Source organism: Oncorhynchus mykiss, chromosome 4 (assembly GCF_057628025.1).
Source record: "Oncorhynchus mykiss isolate SJ-2025 chromosome 4, ASM5762802v1, whole genome shotgun sequence".
Lineage (NCBI taxonomy): Eukaryota > Metazoa > Chordata > Actinopteri > Salmoniformes > Salmonidae > Oncorhynchus > Oncorhynchus mykiss.
The window spans coordinates 95,050,081-95,071,363 of NC_143025.1; the positions used below are offsets into that span (position 1 = coordinate 95,050,081).

At 46.3% G+C, this 21,283-nt stretch overlaps 1 protein-coding gene across 8 annotated transcripts; it reads left to right on the forward strand.

Moving 5' to 3' along the window:
* The first annotated feature begins 98 nt into the window (after positions 1-98).
* LOC110510408 (uncharacterized) lies at positions 99-20,461 on the forward strand. 8 transcript variants are annotated; one of them, XM_090233523.1, is made up of 7 exons: positions 174-316; positions 8,153-8,248; positions 10,825-10,854; positions 14,243-14,296; positions 14,496-14,600; positions 14,902-15,001; positions 19,704-20,461. In XM_090233523.1, exons 1-7 carry the CDS (start codon positions 302-304, stop codon positions 19,709-19,711), a joined length of 408 nt encoding a protein of 135 aa, XP_090089649.1. In that variant the 5' UTR covers positions 174-301; the 3' UTR covers positions 19,712-20,461. The 8 variants fall into 8 exon arrangements, with proteins under 8 accessions (XP_090089654.1, XP_090089653.1, XP_090089649.1 ...); XM_090233524.1 differs by having other exon boundaries at positions 14,499-14,600; XM_090233528.1 differs by lacking the exon at positions 14,902-15,001 and having other exon boundaries at positions 99-316; positions 14,499-14,600.
* Positions 20,462-21,283: the final 822 nt, after the last annotated feature.

A 21,283-nucleotide genomic window follows, 5' to 3' on the forward strand; every position in this document is an offset into this window, starting at 1 on the left:
AGCCAATCAGACAAGCCATGGGATCCCCTATTCTTACGCTTCAACCAATGTGCGCAGCGGTGATATTTGCATACAGGGGGCTTGACCAATCCCTTGTCACGACAGGAGCTGGTTTTGCGGGTTCTGGCCTATGGGTGGGCGGGATGCAGAGATAAAGGTCTGCATATGATTACCATGTGATTATAGAAGGTGTTTAGTATTGATCCGGTATCTGGTGGAAGGTTACTTCTAAACTCGCGCTGTGGACCTGCAGGGTGGACTATTTGATCCTTTCTGACGGCAATAGTATCTCTGTAACATCATGCCTAAAAGGAAGGTGAGTCGCTCTGTTTATTTTTTTTTTTATCTAAACCGTTGTATCTGTGAGAGACAGGATAAGCGGCGCGTCTCTCCTAGCAGGTGAGCTGATGCGAAAGTTTCCAAACCCGAGCACCGCCTGTTAGAACGGTTCAACTGGGACCTTTTCGGTCTGATGGGAGTGTAGAGTGGATGCGCGGGACATGGCAGCGTTCCTCCATGTTATTCGGTGTGTTTTCTGTCAAAGCCCCTGCTCTCTTTCTCTCGCTGTTCATGGCCGGTGTGTACTCCCTGTTCACACATACCGGACTGTCTGTAACCACGCAGTGCACAGCTCGCGCTCAGGAATACCGACCGGTAGGGATGCGTGCCGTACCACCGCCGCTGGCGGTTTGAAGTGGCCGCTTTATCCCCGTAGTGACTGCTTGGAGATTATTGTGCCTTTAGTGCATTTTAACGTGTTAGACCTGTCTACCGGTAGGGATTTAAATCTGTCGATGGAAGAAGGATTTCAGATGTTTTTTCCCTCTAGAAGGACAGCCTCTTCCTCGCTCTCTCTCACGGTGGCGACCTGTCATTTTGTTTTCCTACCTGTTTACCTAAAAAATAAAAAAGATCAATTTGCAAACAATGTAAAAAAAAAAAAAAAATGTAATCCTTGAGTTGCTAAAGATGCATAGAAGCATGGTCTCTTGGGTAAGGCTGTTAAATGCAGGCGTTTCAGCCTGGCTCGGTGCTGACTGTGGTGGAGAGGCAGGCAGCGAGAGCACCGAGCATAGGCGTTGGTCATCCTCTCTACTTATGTGGTGATTGGCTCAGTGTTCCGTCACTCATGGGGACGCTGTCACCGCAGAATCTCCAGGGAAAGCAAGCCCCTTTGGGTGCTGCCATACATTTACATTAGAAGTGCCTGTCCAAGAAGGCTCAAGATCATTGGCCACAGATACAATTACGACAAAATCAGGTTATTTCTGCCGTAGCTTTGATTGGACTGATCATGTCAACGCATACTTTAAAAATCTTGGCTAACATGCTAGCCAGACAAGCAGTCATCATCATGAATCACGTTGACAATCTACTGGCAAATCCTTTTCAATCCTTGTCATATTCAGAGAAATTATAGATAAAACGTATCGGTGCTCATCGGCCATTGGACATTACCCAGCAAGTCGGAAATCACAAATTAAACAATGAGTGGTTTGGAAGGAATCAGTGGCTAACTGCAATGCAAAGCAATCACTATTTTGCTTCCTCAGCCCGCTATTCGGGTAAACCACGTCTCCAATCTTTTTGGAACTACAACAAAGAACAAACAGCAAAAACATATGTTGATGGTATTCTCACTGAAATTATATAATATACAGACCACAAATTCCAATTGGCTATACTTAAACTCTTTAACATCATCCTCAACTCTGGCATCTTCCCCAACAAATTTGACCTCAATAACTACTGTGGGAGAAGCGTCAACAGCAACCTTGGGAAAATCCACAGCATTATCATTAACAGCAGACTCGTACATTTCCTCAGTGAGAAAATGTCAAAGTAGCTTTTTAGCAAATGACCTTACGACAGGCCACACATTCACCCTGGACACCCTAATTGACAAACAAACAAAGGCAAAGTCTTCTCATGCTTTGTTGATTTCAAAAAAAGCTTTTGACTCAATTTGTCATGAGGGTCTGCTATACAAACTGATGGAAAGTGGTGTTGGGGGAAAAACATACACCATTATAAAATCCATGTACACAAACAACAGGTGTGCGGTTAAAATTGCCAAAAAACACACACTTCTTCCCACAGGGTCGTGGGGTGAGACAGGGGTGCAGTTTAAGCCCCAACCTCTTCAACATATATATCAATGAATTGGCGCGGGCACTAGAACAGTCTGCAGCACCCAGCCTCACCCTACTAGAATCTGAAGTCAAATGTCTACTGTTTGCTGATGATCTGGTGCTTCTGGCCCCAACCAAGGAGGGCCTACAGCAGCACCTAAATCTTCTGCACAGATTCTGACAGACCTGGGCCCTGACAGACCTGGGCCCTGACAGACCTGGGCCCTGACAGACCTGGGCCCTGACAGTAAATCTCAGTAAGACAAAAATAACAGTGTTCCAAAAAAGGTCCAGTTGCCAGGACCACAAATATAAATTCAATCTAGACACCGTTGCCCTAGAGAACACAAAAAAAACGATACATACTGTACCTCGGCCTAAACATCAGCGCCACAGGTGACTTCCACAAAGCTTTGAACGATCTGAGAGACAAGGCAAGAAGGGCCTTCTATGCCATCAAAAGGAACATAACGTGCTTCTACACATGCATTGCTTGCTGTTTGGGGTTTTAGGCTGGGTTTCTGTTCAGCACTTTGTGACATCAGCTGATGTAAGAAGGGCTTTATAAATACATTTGATTTGATAACATTTGACATCCCAATTAGGATCTGGCTAAAAATACTTCAATCAGTTATAGAACCCATTGCCCTTCATGGTTGTGAGGTCTGGGTCTGCACATCAACCAAGAATTCACTAAATGGGACAAACACCAAATTGAAATTCTGTATGCAGAATTCAGCAAAACTATAATCTGTGTACAATGTAAAACACCAAATAATGCATGCAGAGCAGAATTAGGCTGATACCCTCTAATTATCACAACCCAGAAAAGAGCCGTTAAATTCTACAACCACCTAAAAGGAAGTGATTCCCAAACCTTCCATAACAAAGGCATCACCTACAGAGAGATCAACCTGGAGAAGAGTCCCCTAAGCAAGCTGGTCCTGGGGCTCTGTTCAGAGAGAGAGAGTGAGGGGGGGGCATGGAGAGTGAGGCAGAGAGAGAGTGAGGGGGGAGGCATGGAGAGAGTGAGGGGGGAGCATGGAGAGTGAGGCAGAGAGAGAGTGAGGGGGGAGGCATGGAGAGAGTGAGGGGGGAGCATGGAGAGTGAGGCAGAGAGAGAGTGAGGGGGGAGGCATGGAGAGTGAGGCAGAGAGAGAGAGTGAGGGGGGAGGCATGGAGAGTGAGGCAGAGAGAGAGAGTGAGGGGGGGCATGGAGAGTGAGGCAGAGAGAGAGTGAGGGGGGGCATGGAGAGTGAGGCAGAGAGAGAGGGGGCATGGAGAGTGAGGCAGAGAGAGAGAGTGGGTGTGGGGCATGCAGAGAGGGGGGATAGAGAGTGAGGCAGAGAGAGATAGGGGGCATGGAGAGTGAGGCAGAGAGAGAGGGTGGGGGGCATGCAGAGAGGGGGATAGAGAGTGAGGCAGAGAGAGATAGGGGGCATGGAGAGTGAGGCAGAGAGAGATAGGGGGCATGGAGAGTGAGGCAGAGAGAGATAGGGGGCATGGAGAGTGAAGCAGAGAGAGAGGGAGGGGGGACATGGTGAAAGAGGTTGTTGCTATGTAAATTATGTATTGTCCTCTGGCTAAACCATCAGGGTGTTTGGATAGCCTGTTTTTAGAGGAAGACCCTAGATACATAGGTGTTTAGCTAGCCTGTCTATCTGCCTACCAGTCTACCTGCCTACCTGTCTATCTGCCTACCTTTGAGCCCGTCTACCCACCTACCTGTGAGCCTGTCTACCTGCCTACCTGTGAGCCTGTCAACCTGCCTACCTGTCTATCTGCCTACCTGTCTACCTGCCTACCTGTCTACCTGCCTACCTGTGAGCCTGTCTACCTGTCTATCTGCCTACCTTTGAGCCCGCCTACCTGTCTACCCGCCTACCTGTCTACCCGCCTACCTGTCTACCCGCCTACCTGTCTACCTGTCTACCTGCCTACCCGCCTACTTGTGAGCTTGTCAACCTGCCTACCTGTCTACCCACCTACCTGTCTACCCGCCTACCTGTCTACCTGTCTACCTGCCTACCCGCCTAGCTGTGAGCTTGTCAACCTGTCTACCCGCCTACCTGTGAGCCTGTCAACCTGCCTACTCGTCTACCTGCCTACCCTTCTTGCATCTACCTGCCTTGCATCAGATACTTGATGTGGAATAGAGTTCCATGTAGTCATGGCTCTGTGTAGCAATGTGTGCCTCCCATAGTCTGTTCTGGACTCGGGGACTGTGAAGAGACCTCCAGTGACACTGTCCCCGAGGCTGAGAGATAGTATCTGCTGATAGTCATGATCTCTAGTCCACTCATCTCCTCTCCAGTCATAATTACTATTAGTCATGAAACTTCCTGATTCTCCACAGATTAAAGTCCTGGACTAAGAAATATGCTCCTGAGATTCTCCTCGTCCAGGACAAGGTTTACCGTCCAGGACAAGGTTTACCGTCCAGGACAAGGTTTACCGTCCAGGACAAGGTTTACCGTCCAGGACAAGGTTTACCGTCCAGGACAAGGTTTACAGTAATCTGTGTCGGGGAAACTCTAAACTCTCTCTAATGTCTTAGTGAGGTGGTGTTTCTGAGAGACTTTGTCAATATTCATTAGTATTTTATGATCAAATGGATGTTTGGTCTGCTTGATCGATCTGGGGTACAAACACCAGTGGAGGCTCGTCAGAGGAGGAAAGGGAGGACCTCAGTACATTTCAGAAAAATGTAAATAGTGAAACATTATAAAAGTTTTCCTTTTTAGATAAAACTTTACTAAATATATTCACGGCACCAAATAATTGATTAAATCACACTGTTTTACCATGAAGATCTACAGTTGCTTCAACAGCACCTTCTTGGCTAGCACCATGGTGTAGCCGTAGGAAAGCTAGTTTCCATCCTCCTCTGGGTACATTGACTTCAATACAAAACCTAGGAGGCTAACGGTTTTCACCCCCTTTCCATAGACTTACACAGTAATTATGACAACGTCCGGAGAACGTCCTCAGAGCTCTTGCATTGTTAACTGACATGTTATCCACTCAAAGGATCAGAGAATGGATCGAGTACTGAAAGCATGAGCTACAGCTAACTAGCACGGCAGTGTATAAACTGTGGTGAGTAGTTGACTCAGAGAGAGAAGGACAATAGTTAAACAGTTTAACAACTTCACTTCTTCCAAAATTAAGGAGAAGCAGAGAGAGGGAGAGCTATCATAGAATATATATTTTTACTTTCACTTTCACTTACTTAGCTGGTGTCAAATGCAGCTAGCTAGTTTAACCTACACGGCAGGTTAGAGCTTTGGGCCAGTTGTCCGAAAGGTTGCTGGATTGAATCCCCGAGCGGACAAGGTAAAAATCTCTTGTTCTTCCCGGGAACAAGGCAGTTAACCCACTGTTCCCTGGTAGGCCACCATTGTAAATAAAGGTTACATTTAAATAAAAAAAACAGCTCAGAGACGGATCCTATGTTAGCTAGCTGGCTATGGCTATCCAACAGAGAGTGATGCTATGTTAGCTAGCTGGCTATGGCTATCCAACAGAGAGGGATGCTATGTTAGCTAGCTGGCTATGGCTATGGCTATCCAACAGAGAGTGATGCTATGTTAGCTAGCTGTCTATGGCTGTCCATCAGAGACGGATGCTATGTTAGCTAGCTGGCTATGGCTATCCAACAGAGAGTGATGCTATGTTAGCTAGCTGTCTATGGCTATCCAACAGAAGGGGTGCTATGTTAGCTAGCTGTCTATGGCTGTCCATCAGAGACGGATGCTATGTTAGCTAGCTGGCTATGGCTATCCAACAGAGAGTGATGCTATGTTAGCTAGCTGTCTATGGCTGTCCATCAGAGACGGATGCTATGTTAGCTAGCTGGCTATGGCTATCCAACAGAGAGTGATGCTATGTTAGCTAGCTGTCTATGGCTATCCAACAGAAGGGGTGCTATGTTAGCTAGCTGGCTATGGCTATCCAACAGAGAGTGATGCTATGTTAGCTAGCTGTCTATGGCTATCCAACAGAAGGGGTGCTATGTTAGCTAGCTGGCTATGGCTATCCAACAGAGAGTGATGCTATGTTAGCTAGCTGTCTATGGCTGTCCATCAGAGACGGATGCTATGTTAGCTAGCTGGCTATGGCTATCCAACAGAGAGTGATGCTATGTTAGCTAGCTGTCTATGGCTATCCAACAGAAGGGGTGCTATGTTAGCTAGCTGGCTATGGCTATCCAACAGAGAGTGATGCTATGTTAGCTAGCTGTCTATGGCTATCCAACAGAAGGGGTGCTATGTTAGCTAGCTGGCTATGGCTGTCCAACAGAGAGTGATGCTTCCAAGGTAAGCTTCTGCTTTTATAAATGTATTGCCACCGGGTCCCGCGAGTGTAACCGCTCAAATGTACTGCATGATTGTAGCGGGTTTTATAACGCGTTAGTTCTTTGTTGACTATGACTGACAAACGATGTAGGCTGTGATTAGTGATTCACGGCCATGATATGAAGGTTTGGAAAGTTTTTTTCCCCCGGTCACATGTGTTGTACACTGAAGTCCACAAGTGAAGGGAAAAGGTGAGAGGACAAGAGCAGTAGATAGATGCGAGAAGGAATTATATATACAACAAGCTGTTCGTATGTGTCTGCTATGACAGTGATCATGCTGTTTGTATGTGGCTGCTATGACAGTGATCATGCTGTTTGTACGTGTCTGCTATGACAGTGGTCATGCTGTTTGTATGTGTCTGCTATGACAGTGATCACTCTGTTTGTATGTGGCTGCTATGACAGTGATCATGCTGTTTGTATGTGTCTGCTATGACAGTGATCATGGTGTTTGTATGTGTCTGCTATGACAGTGATCATGGTGTTTGTATGTGGATGCTATGACAGTGATCATGCTGTTTGTATGTGGCTGCTGTGACAGTGAACTGTGTTTGCGTGTGATCAGGAGTGTATTCATTGCGCCGATACTGTTGAAAAACGTTCCTTAAACGGAAGTAAACTAAATGAAACGAGGATAAACATACCTGAATTTGTCCAGTAGAAACTCTCATGTGCAACTGTTGGACTAATGATGACAGATCAGCTAGATGCAGGCCTGAGTGTGCAAGGCCTTGTTTAATGTTTCACTGTCTGTCACCTTGATTACTCAATCCTCTCGACCTGTGCACCTACTCTGTAAACGTCCATTCATAGGCCAGGCTGGAGCAACCTCGTGATGGATATTAACGTGCCGCCGACCTCCTACGTTTTTTTTAGCAATTCGTCGTGTCTATTTAAATATCGAGGAATATGTCACTTTCCCTGGTCATTAGGTACAACATGAATTTGTGCATGAGGTGCGACTCGAGTTTCGCCTCTCTCTGGTCAGTATCACTGGAGGAAAGATAGGAGAGAACAGGGGACAGTGCTCTCTCTCTCCCTCCCTCCCTCCCTCCCTCCGCTGAGACTAATGCTGTGTTCAAAGCAACTGGAAACTCAGAAATCTCCGACCTCAGTGTGTTCAAGATCTGGGAACTCAGAAATAAACGAGATCCTACTAGAAAAAAGCGTTTTGAACGGTCATCTACCTCGGAAACTGTGACGTCATGATTTTCCCTCGTTCAGTTCCCAGTGTTTCTTGAAAGGGCCATGACATCACATGCAGGTGTCCCGTACCATCAGTCCAGGAAAATAAAAAATATGCTCGATTTATGCTCAGCTGTGCCTCGCAAGTGCTACACCAACGGATCTATTTTGTTATCAAAACTTGAGTGTTGAAATATAATATGTTCTGAGAATAATGATATAGGCAGACCAGTTATATAGCCAAAATTAGGTAATAATGTATTAGGTCGACTGCACAAACATAATTTCTACACAACTGTTTATATTAGCTTCATGTTTAAAAATAAAATCTGAGCAATAGATCTCGGTTTGCTTTTTGACTGTGAAAGTGATCTTGATTGGTTGGTGACCACTGGCTCACCGTACAACGTAACAGACATCTCGGCCGTGGATACCGGGTGTGTTGTGTATTCAGTCCTCTCTCTGTTTCTTCTAGTCTGCCGAAGGGGCTGGTGCCAAGGACGCCTCTAAAGTCACTAAGCAGGAGGTCGCTAAGCAAGAGGTCGCTAAGCAGGAGGTCGCTAAGCAAGAGGTAGGAGCTCTGTGTGTGTGTGTGTGTGTGTGTGTGTGTGTGCAGTGTGTGTGTGCAGTGTGTGTGTGTGCAGTGTACAGTGTGTGTGTTTTACACAACCGCAAACACGCTCATTATGTATGTATCGGATTCACCACACAAACACATACAGGAAACGCTTATACACCCTGATACATGAAGAGGATCTTTATACAAACACACTATCCACACTACCCCTAATACACTACCCCTAGTACACTACCCCTCCACACTACCCCAGTACACTACCCCTAGTACACTACCCCTCCACACTACCCCTAGTACACTACCCTTAGTACACTACCCTTAATACACTACCCCTAGTATACCTACCCCTACTCACTACCCCTCTACACTACCCCTAGTACACTACCCTTAGTACACTACCCCTCCACACTACCCCTAGTACACTACCCCTCCACACTACCCCTAGTACACTACCCCTCCACACTACCCCTAGTACACTACCCCTAGTACACTACCCCTCCACACTACCCCAGTACACTACCCCTAGTACACTACCCCTCCACACTACCCCTAGTACACTACCCCTAGTACACTACCCCTCCACACTACCCCAGTACACTACCCCTAGTGCACTACCCCTCCACACTTCCCTTAGTACACTACCCCTCCACACTACCCCTAGTACACTACCCCTAGTACACTACCCCTCCACACTACCCCTAGTACACTACCCCTCCACACTACCCCTAGTACAATACCCCTAGTATACTTACCCCTAGTACACTACCCCTCCTCACTACACATAGTACACTACCCCTCCACACTACCCCTAGTACACTACCCCTAGTACACAACCCCTAGTATACCTACCCCTAGTACACTACCCCTAGTATACCTCCCCCTAGTACACTACCCCTAATACACCTACCCATAGTACACTACCCCTCCACACTACACATAGTATACCTACCCCTAGTACACTACCCCTGGTACACTACCCCTAGTACACTACTCCTAGTACACTACCTCTGGTATACCTACCCCTAGTACACTATCCCTAGTATACCTACCCCTAGTACACTACCCCTAGTACACTACCCCTAGTATACCTACCCCTAGTATAACTACCCCTCCTCACTACCCCTAGTATCCTACCCCTAGGACCCTACCCCTAGTACACTACCCTTAATACACTACCCCTAGTACTGTACCCCTAGTAGACCTACCCCTAGTACACTACCCCTCCACACTACCCCTCCACACTACCCATAGTACACTACCCCTAGTACACTACCCCTAGTACACTACCCCTCCACACTACCCCTCCACACTACCCCTAGTACCTACCCCTAGTACACTACCCCTAGTACACCTACCCCTAGTGCACTACCCGTCTACACTACCCCTCCACACTAACCCTAGTACACTACCCCTAGTACACTACCCGTCCACACTACCCCTCCACACTACCCCTAGTACACTACCCCTCCACACTACCCATAGTACAATACCCCTCCACACCACCCTTAGTACACTACTCCTCCACACTACCCCTAGTACATTACCCCTCCACACTACCCCTAGTACACTACCCCTCCACACTACCCCTAGTACACTACCCCTCCTCACTACCCCTAGTAAACCTACCCCTAGTATACTACCCCTAGTACACTGCCCCTCCTCACTACCCCTAGTACACTACCCCTCCACACTACCCCTAGTACACTACCCCTCCTCACTACCCCTAGTAAACCTACCCCTAGTACACTACCCCTAGTACACTACCCCTCCTCACTACCCCTAGTATGCTACCCCTAGTACACTACCCCTCCTCACGACCCCTAGTACACTACTCCTCCTCACTACCCCTAGTATACCTACCCCTAGTATACTACCCCTCCTCACTACACATAGTTTACTGCCCCTAGTACACTACCCCTAGTACACTACCCCTCCTCACTACCGCTCTTCACTACCCCTAGTACACTACCCCTCCTCACTACACATAGTTTACTGCCCCTAGTACACTACCCCTAGTACACTACCCCTCTTTACTACCCCTAGTACACTACCCCTCCTCACTACACATAGTATACTACCCCTAGTACACTACCCCTCCTCACTACCCCTAGTACACTAACAGACCCTCAATACACAACTGATATGCCCTCTGTCCCCTCTCCTCCTCTCCCCCTCTCTCTCTCTCCCCCTCTCTCTTGCTGTCTCTCTCTCCCTCTCTCTCTTGCTGTCTCTCTCTCCCTCTCTCTCTTGCTGTCTCTCCCCCTCTCTCTTGCTGTCTCTCTCCCTCTCTCTCTTGCTGTCTCTCTCTCCCTATCTCTCTTGCTGTCTCTCTCTCCCTCTCTCTCTTGCTGTCTCTCTCTCCCTCTCTCTCTTGCTGTCTCCCTCTCTCTCTTGCTGTCTGTCTCTCTCTCCCTCTCTCTCTTGCTGTCTCTCTCTCTCTCCCTCTCTCTCTTGCTGTCTCTCTGCTGTCTCTCCCCCTCTCTCTTGCTGTCTCTCTCCCCCTCTCTCTTGCTGTCTCTCTCACCCTCTCTCTTGCTGTCTCTCTCTCCCCCTCTCTCTCTCTTCTGTAGCCCACCAGACGGTCAGAGAGGTTGTCATCGGTAAGTTTAATCATCCCCTCTTCCTTCCTCCCTCCTCTCTCTCGTCGTTGCTCCACCAGAAGCAGTCTGTGGGTCATAGTTTCTCACTGTCACCAGATATGATATTAGGATCTGAAATCATAACTAGCTAGATATTCAGACAGTGTTCTATTCAGACTGGGTTATAAAGGAGTGTTCTATACAGACTGGGTTATAAAGGAGTGTTCTATTCAGACTGGGTTATAAAGGAGTGTTCTATTCAGACTGGGTTATAAAGGAGTGTTCTATTCAGACTGGGTTATAAAAAAGTGTTCTATTCAGACTGGGTTATAAAGGAGTGTTCTATTCAGACTGGGTTATAAAGGAGTGTTCTATTCAGACTGGGTTATAAAGGAGTGTTCTATTCAGACTGGGTTATAAAGGAGAGTTCTATTCAGACTGGGTTATAAAGGAGAGTTCTATTCAGACTGGGTTATAAAGGAGTGTTCTATTCAGACTGGGTTATAAAGGAGTGTTCTATTCAGACAGTGTTCTATTCAGACTGGGTTATAAAGGAGTGTTCTATTCAGACTGGGTTATAAAGGAGAGTTCTATTCAGACTGGGTTATAAAGGAGAGTTCTATTCAGACTGGGTTATAAAGGAGTGTTCTATTCAGACTGGGTTATAAAGCAACCCAGCAAAGACAGCAAGCTGTCTTCATCGGGGTATCGTGACAGCAAGCCGTCTTCATCGGGGTATCGTGACAGCAAGCCGTCTTCATCGGGGTATCGTGACAGCAAGCCGTCTTTATCGGGGTATCGTTACAGCAAGCCGTCTTCATCGGGATATCGTGACAGCAAGCCGTCTTCACCGGGTATCGTGACAGCAAGCCGTCTTCATCGGGGTATCGTGACAGCAAGCCGTCTTCATCGGGATATCGTGACAGCAAGCCGTCTTCACCGGGTATCGTGACAGCAAGCCGTCTTCATCGGGGTATCGTGACAGCAAGCCGTCTTCATCGGGGTATCGTGACAGCAAGCCGTCTTCATCGGGGTATCGTGACAGCAAGCCGTCTTCATCCGGGTATCGTGACAGCAAGCCGTCTTCATCGGGGTATCGTGACAGCAAGCCGTCTTCATCGGGGTATCGTGACAGCAAGCCGTCTTCATCGGGGTATCGTGACAGCAAGCCGTCTTCATCGGGGTATCGTGACAGCAAGCCGTCTTCATCGGGGTATCGTGACAGCAAGCCGCCTTCATCGGGGTATCGTGACAGCAAGCCGCCTTCATCGGGGTATCGTGACAGCAAGCCGCCTTCATCGGGGTATCGTGACAGCAAGCCGCCTTCATCGGGGTATCGTGACAGCAAGCCGTCTTCATCGGGGTATCGTGACAGCAAGCCGTCTTCATCGGGGTATCGTGACAGCAAGCCGTCTTCATCGGGGTATCGTGACAGCAAGCCCTCTTTATCGGGGTATCGTGACAGCAAGCCGTCTTTATCGGGGCATCGTTACAGCAAGCCGTCTTCATCGGGGCATCGTGACAGCAAGCCGTCTTCATCGGGGTATCGTGACAGCAAGCCGTCTTCACCGGGTATCGTGACAGCAAGCCGTCTTCATCGGGGTATCGTGACAGCAAGCCGTCTTCATCGGGGTATCGTGACAGCAAGCCCTCTTTATCGGGGTATCGTGACAGCAAGCCGTCTTTATCGGGGTATCGTTACAGCAAGCCGTCTTCATCGGGGCATCGTGACAGCAAGCCGTCTTCATCGGGGCATCGTGACAGCAAGCCGTCTTCACCGGGTATCGTGACAGCAAGCCGTCTTCATCGGGGTATCGTGACAGCAAGCCGTCTTCATCGGGGTATCGTGACAGCAAGCCGTCTTCATCGGGGTATCGTGACAGCAAGCCGTCTTCATCGGGGTATCGTGACAGAATTCAGTGTTGTAAAGGTGGTGGGGGGAAAAGGTCCCTGCAGGTTGCTTCTGGTCCTGCGCTTGTTTTCTCTCTCTCGTCCTCATTTCCTTTACCAGACTTGATATCTATCTGTTCTGTTCATCCTCGGTCTGTCGTGATTTCACTGTCTTCAAGCATGGCGCACATGGGCCGGATCTCAAACTGCAGCATATTCCCTTTGTAGTGCACTATTGTTGACCCCATAAAGAATAGGGTTTCATTTGGGACACATGGTCTTGGTAACTTCAGCTTGTTGTGAACGTTAGCCCTTCATCATTAACATGTTTATATAACACATTATTACAGCCTTGTTTATATATCGCATTATTACAGCCATGTTTATATGATGCATTATTACAGCCATGTTAATATAACGCATTATTACAGCCATGTTTATATGATGCATTATTACAGCCATGTTTATATGACGCATTATCACAGCCATGTTTATATGACGCATTATCACAGCCATGTTTATATGATGCATTATTACAGCCATGTTTATATGATGCATTATTACAGCCATGTTTATATGATGCATTATTACAGCCATGTTTATATGATGCATTATCACAGCCATGTTTATATGATGCATTATCACAGCCATGTTTATATAACACATTATCACAGCCATGTTTATATAACACATTATCACAGCCATGTTTATATAATGCATTATTACAGCCATGTTTATATTATGCATTATTACAGCCATGTTTATATGATGCATTATTACAGCCATGTTTATATGATGCATTATTACAGCCATGTTTATATGATGCATTATCACAGCCATGTTTATATGATGCATTATTACAGCCATGTTTATATGATGCATTATCACAGCCATGTTTATATAACGCATTATTACAGCCATGTTAATACATTACCTTATCTCAATATTACTATTATAGCTGATTATGTGATCAGGTTATTACAGATTTTTAACCAACAGGTTCTCACGGCTTTATTTTAGTCACTTTAATAACGAAAGGATCCAATGATAGTCTTCCCTGTTTACATAATGATGATATGTTAAATATACTGTTAAGTTAAATATGTTAAATATACTTTTAAGTTCGCATTGATTAAGCTGTCTGTACGTACCTTCAGCTGAGGTGTTGCCGTCTACTAGTGGGTATTGTATGGCCTCCCCTATAGCCCACAATGCACTATTGTTCAGGTTATACATATATTCCTATGCTAAGCTATTTCTATGGTGTTTTCCCATTGTCTTTGCTAAGCTAAGTTTATAGAAATGCTCCATTCTCTCAGCTAAGCTAATTCCATTGAAATGTCCAATCCACTCAGCTGAGCTAATTCTATAGAAATGCCCCATTCTAAACTAAGATAATTGTATGGTGTTTCCCACTTTTTGTGCTAGGCTAAGCTAAACTAAGCTAATTCTATAGCGTTCCCCCACTCTTTAACTAGGCTAATGCTAAAGCTAATGGCTCTCTCTCTCTGACCTACAGAAACCAGCTCCTCCCAAACCGGTTGAGGTCAAGCCTAAGAAGGCTATCGCCAAGGTAATGCCATCGAGCACACACACACTGTCCAGGTGTTAAAGTGCGTTTCCATAAATGCATGTTGTGTTTGTTTTAAAGTCTCAAAGTTTCTGTCCATTTGAATGTTCTCAGAGCTGTTTTTAATTGGTTGTGTCTGTCCTCTGTTGGGATTGGTAGTCTCTGTTTCTATGCTGTGTTCTGATTGGCTCTGTCTGCCTAGAAGCCGGTGGACAAGGTGGACGACAAGGCCATGAAGGGAAAGAAAGGAGGCGCTAAGTTGAAGAGGGAGGATGGCCCCTCCCATAACCGACAGACTCTTACAGAGGTACGCTAGGCCACACCTCCATCAGAGAATGTAGAGGAGATACGCTAGGCCACACCTCCATCAAAGGATGTAGAGGAGGTACGCTAGGCCACACCTCCATCAGAGAATGTAGATGAGATACGCTAGGCCACACCTCCATCAAAGGATGTAGAGGAGGTACGCTAGGCCACACCTCCATCAGAGGAGGGGGGCTGGTTGTGGGATTATAATCATCTAACATGTCTTCCTTCAATGTTCTCCCTGTCTCTCTCTCACACACACACACACACGCACACCCACGCACACACACACACACACACAGATCTGTGTGTCTCGCTCCAGTGTCAGTGTGACCTACTACAGAAGTCTTGCTCCCTACTCCATGTCTGTCAGAGGACCGAGTGAGACAGTCCGAGTCAACGGTATGACAGACAGACCGACAGAGTGCTGTGGATTTGAACCAGAGTTGTTAGGGGGTCTCCCAAATGGCACTCTATTCCCTCCGTAGAGCATTACTTTAGACCTAGCCATAGACCTAGCCATAGACCTAGCCATAGACCTAGGCCTAGCCATAGACATAGCCATAGACATAGACCTAGCCATAGACCTAGGCCTAGACATAGCCATAGACCTAGACATAGACCTAGACATAGACATAGATATAGACATAGACCTAGCCATAGATCTAGCCCTAGACCTAGGCCTAGACATAGACATAGACATAGACCTAGCCATAGATCTAGCCCTAGACCTAGGCCTAGACATAGACATAGACATAGACCTAGCCATAGACCTAGGCCTAGCCATAGACATAGACATAGCCATAGACCTAGCCATAGATCTAGCCCTAGACCTAGGCATAGACATAGACATAGCCATAGACCTAGCCCTAGACCTAGGCATAGACATAGGGAACGGAGTCCGATTTGGGATGCGGTTTGTGTGATTTAACCACTGTGTGTTGTAAACTGAGTGTGTGATTTAACCACTGTGTGTGTGGGCACTAACATTGTATGAAATGTGTGTGTGTGTGTGTGTTCTCACTCTTCAGTATGTACAGTCTGTTAACACATCAGGATCACTAGTGATGCTACTAACTAGCCAGCAGGACCAGACCAGTCTTTTCCTCGGCCATGGAACTAGGTTGTCACTAGCTAAATTAATAATAATAATAATAATATATATTATCACTGTGTAATGTGATGTATTACAAGGGTCATAGTAGTACGACAGTCCCTCTTCACCTCTTACTGCTCTAATTACGTTGGTAACCAGTTTATAATAGCAATAAAGCACCTCCGGGTTTGTGGTATATTGGCCAATATACCACACTTCCCCAGGCCTTATTCTTTAATTGTGTAATTGAATTGTCAATTTTTCTGTATAAATAGCCTCTAAAATATTTAAGTGTAATGTCCTGATAAGCCAGTGTTTGGACGATATATTGACGCTGGTGTTGTTGGGCCCGAGAAGTCAAACCATGCCAATATATCTTCCAAATGCAGTCTTCGTGGGCATTATCCCTTTTATACAGTGGGTTACCAACATATTCAAATAATGATTGACATATTTTAATTAAATAGTTATTTTGATGAATTTCTTCATAACATTTCATCCTGCCACCAGATATAGTCCCGACACAAATCTAGGGTTGTTACTCAAGCCGGATGGTCATTCGTTCTCTTATCGGTTCGGTTGCCAGAGACGCGACCCAGTCGTTCAGTATCTATGGACGCGACCCAGTCGTTCAGTATATATGGACGCGACCCAGTCGTTCAGTATCTATGGACTTGACCCAGTCGTTCAGTATCCAGTCGTTCAGTATCTATGGGCGCGACCCAGTCGTTCAGTATTTATGGACTCGACCCAGTCGTTCAGTATCTATGGACTCGACCCAGTCGTTCAGTATCTGTGGACGCGACCCAGTCGTTCAGTATCTATGGACTCGACCCAGTCGTTCAGTATCTATGGACGCGACCCAGTCGTTCAGTATCCAGTCGTTCAGTATCTATGGACGCGACCCAGTCGTTCAGTATCTATGGACTCGACCCAGTCGTTCAGTATCTATGGACTCGACCCAGTCGTTCAGTATCTATGGACGCGACCCAGTCGTTCAGTATCTATGGACTCGACCCAGTCGTTCAGTATCTATGGACTTGACCCAGTCGTTCAGTATCCAGTCGTTCAGTATCTATGGACGCGACCCAGTCATTCAGTATCTATGGACTCGACCCAGTCGTTCAGTATCTATGGACTCGACCCAGTCGTTCAGTATCTATGGACGCGACCCAGTCGTTCAGTATCTATGGACGCGACCCAGTCGTTCAGTATCTATGGTCGCGACCCAGTCGTTCAGTATCTATGGACGCGACCCAGTCGTTCAGTATCTATGGACTCGACCCAGTCGTTCAGTATCTATGGACTCGACCCAGTCGTTCAGTATCTATGGACGCGACCCAGTCGTTCAGTATCTATGGACTCGACCCAGTCGTTCAGTATCTATGGACGCGACCCAGTCGTTCAGTATCCAGTCGTTCAGTATCTATGGACGCGACCCAGTCGTTCAGTATCTATGGACTCGACCCAGTCGTTCAGTATCTATGGACTCGACCCAGTCGTTCAGTATCTATGGACGCGACCCAGTCGTTCAGTATCTATGGACTCGACCCAGTCGTTCAGTATCTATGGACTTGACCCAGTCGTTCAGTATCCAGTCGTTCAGTATCTATGGTCGCGACCCAGTCATTCAGTATCTATGGACTCGACCCAGTCGTTCAGTATCTATGGACTCGACCCAGTCGTTCAGTATCTATGGACGCGACCCAGTCGTTCAGTATCTATGGACATCTATGGTCGCGACCCAGTCGTTCAGTATCTATGGACGCAACCCAGTCGTTCAGTATCTATGGACTCGACCCAGTCGTTCAGTATCTATGGACTCGACCCAGTCGTTCAGTATCTATGGACGCGACCCAGTCGTTCAGTATCTATGGACTCGACCCAGTCGTTCAGTATCTATGGACGCGACCCAGTCGTTCAGTATCCAGTCGTTCAGTATCTATGGACGCGACCCAGTCGTTCAGTATCTATGGACTCGACCCAGTCGTTCAGTATCTATGGACTCGACCCAGTCGTTCAGTATCTATGGACGCGACCCAGTCGTTCAGTATCTATGGACTCGACCCAGTCGTTCAGTATCTATGGACTTGACCCAGTCGTTCAGTATCCAGTCGTTCAGTATCTATGGACGCGACCTAGTCATTCAGTATCTATGGACTCGACCCAGTCGTTCAGTATCTATGGACTCGACCCAGTCGTTCAGTATCTATGGACGCGACCCAGTCGTTCAGTATCTATGGACGCGACCCAGTCGTTCAGTATCTATGGTCGCGACCCAGTCATTCAGTATCTATGGACTAGACCCAGTCGTTCAGTATCCAGTCGTTTAGTATCTATGGACTAGACCCAGTCGTTCAGTATCCAGTCGTTCAGTATCTATGGACGCGACCCAGTCGTTCAGTATCTATGGACGCGACCCAGTCGTTCAGTATCTATGGACTCGACCCAGTCGTTCAGTATCTATGGACTCGACCCAGTTTTCAGTATCTATGGACTCGACCCAGTCGTTCAGTATCTATGGACGCGACCCAGTCGTTCAGTATCTATGGTCTCGACCCAGTCGTTCAGTATCTATGGACGCGACCCAGTCTTTCAGTATCTATGGACGCGAACCAGTCGTTCGTTCTAAATGTTCCATTGTCATACTGACTGGAAACGTTCCTATCCTTTGCTTGTTAGCTAGTCAACTACAGCTAATTTACAGTCAAATAGTGCAGCCAGAATAACATCAAAGTAGCGGCATCTGTTTAAGGTGTTTTCCAGTGACATTTATTTGGATACATCCATAACAATGAGCTAATGAGGCGCGATTTCGCCTGGCATAGAACATGTGCTCTCTCAGAGGAGCCAACAACACAGCTACAGTAACTCAATCACTTTAAACTGAAGCTGGAAATACTGCAAACTAGGTGCACTTCGCATTTCTTTGTATATATCCATAAAAATGATACCAGCTGATTCATGATTTCGACTGGCTGAGAAACGCTGCCTGCCTGTCTGTCTCGTACCGACTTCCGACATGTATATTACTATGGGACAGCTGGTGATCCAATTTGAATATTGAAACAATGTTGCAAATGTCGGAGAGACAGACAGCAAGGTTTATACAAATGTTGAAAACTAAATGTTGGTCGAAAAAGAAATGTGAGACAATGTCTAGATGCTTTTTATAGTGGAGATCAAGTTTATAAATTGCCTGGTTGGGCTGAGGAGGCAGTGTATTGCAGCAGTCAGATGGAACAGAGTGAATAAGCATTTTAAAGTAATAGATTTAACCGGTGGTAACTTGTGGAGTAGACACCGCCTGGAATGTGATTTTAACCAATCAGCATACAGGATTAGAAGCACCCATTGTATAAATGCAAATAGACAATACCTGTAAATGTCATTGTTATCTTGGAAAGCTGTGAGTGCTATTATATGATACTATATCAGTACTTGTTGCATTTCCAACTTGTTTAAGTCAGCCAGTGTATGGCTGTGGTTTGACTGCATATGAATGGGTTGAATGGAATGTTGGCATATTTTTTTATTTAACCTTTTATTAACTAGGCAAGTCAGTTAATAACAAATTCTTATTTACAATGACGACCTACCCCGGCCAAATCCAGTCGACGCTGGGCCAATTGTGCGCCGCCCTATGGGACTCCCAATCACAGCCGGATGTGATACCGCCTGGATTTGAGCCAGGGACTGTAGTGACGCCTCTTGCACTAAGATGAGGTGCCTTAGACCGCTGTGCCTCTCAGGAGCCCTTTGGAATATTGGCAGTTACAAAATAATTAGTGGAGTCATTCATTTAAAACTCTGGCTAGCTGGCTAACAAACATACAGTGTAGATAAATTCTTCAAATTCATTATTTTACACTATCTTATCACAGCACTGGCAAACCATGGTTGACCAACTCCCTGACCATCATGGCTGACCTTTATCCCATCATAAGAAGGTTCATGTCCATTCTAGTGTTCTGATTCCTAATTCTATGTGTTTGTGTCTGTCTGCAGGAGACTGAGGCTGTGGGGGCGGGGTCTGACGAGGAGAAGGAATGAGGAAATTGGGGGTGTGTCTTTCTCGGACTTCTCCCAAACCGGTACCATGGAAACAAAGAAAGGATCTTTTTTTACGAGGATTTTGTAAAATGCTGAATTTTTTGGGGTCCTGTGATATTAGCGAAGATAAACCAACACCCCACGTCCACACTCCTTGCAGTTCTATCACTCTCTCTCTTTTCCAATCCTTTCCTCCCTCTCTTCCATTTTGTTGTTTTACTCCTCTCCCTCTCTTTCTCCTCAACCTTTTCTTGAAAGACAGAATGAAGTGACATGTTTTTAAAAAATGGCTGCAACTATTCTTCCTCTGGCAGTGGGAGGAGCCTCACAGGGTCACCATTATAATGTGTCTCACGTCCTTTCTAAATGATGACGTCATATCCTCTCTACTAAGATAGCTCTTTTTGATGACATCACTGTAAATCATCTCCCGGCTATGACATCAGAGACCCAGGGGTCAAACTAGGCTCCTATGGCATCACAGGTGACCTTTGACCCTGAACTGAGGTGTTGCCATGGAGAATATTTGCGGCTTTTTAAGCAGATGTAGAAAAGTTTGAGAATTGTCACTCCTGTGTTTGAAACTGGCAGAGCAGTGGCATAGCAATAACAAGTGGTGTTTCAGTTCTAGAACGCTGTGGATTCTAGAACCTCTCTGAGTTCCACCCTGCCTGGGGGAAAACATTATTTTGAAATAAAAGCTGAAAGTTGAAGTCTTGTGAGTAGCGTGTGTTTTGTCTCTCTGCCCAGTACATCACTGGGGCCAAACTTCCTGCCATCCAGGACCTCTATACAAGGCGGTGTCAAAGGCCCCAAAAATTGTCAAAGACTAGAGCCACCTTAGTCATAGACTGTTCTCTCTGATACCGCACGGCAAGCGGTACCGGAGCACCAGGTCCAAAGGGCTTCTTAACACCTTCTACCCCAAAGCCATAAGACTGCTGAACAATTAATAAAATGGCCACCGGACTATTTAAAATTGACCCCCAACCCCCTGATTCTACAGTACAACATCACCACCTGATTCTACAGTACAACATCATCACCTGATTCTACAGTACAACATCACCACCTGATTCTACAGTACAACATCACCTGATTCTACAGTACAACATCACCTGATTCTACAATACAACATCACCACCTGATTCTACATTACAACATCACCTGATTCTACAGTACAACATCACCTGATTCTACAATACAACATCACCACCTGATTCTACAGTACAACATCACCACCTGATTCTACAGTACAACATCACCTGATTCTACAATACAACATCACCTGATTCTACAATACAACATCACCACCTGATTCTACAGTACAACACCACCTGATTCTACAGTACAACATCACCACCTGATTCTACAGTACAACATCACCTGATTCTACAATACAACATCACCTGATTCTACAATACAACATCACCTGATTCTACAATACAACATCACCACCTGATTCTACAATACAACATCATCACTTGATTCTACAGTACAACATCATCACCTGATTATACAGTACAACATCATCA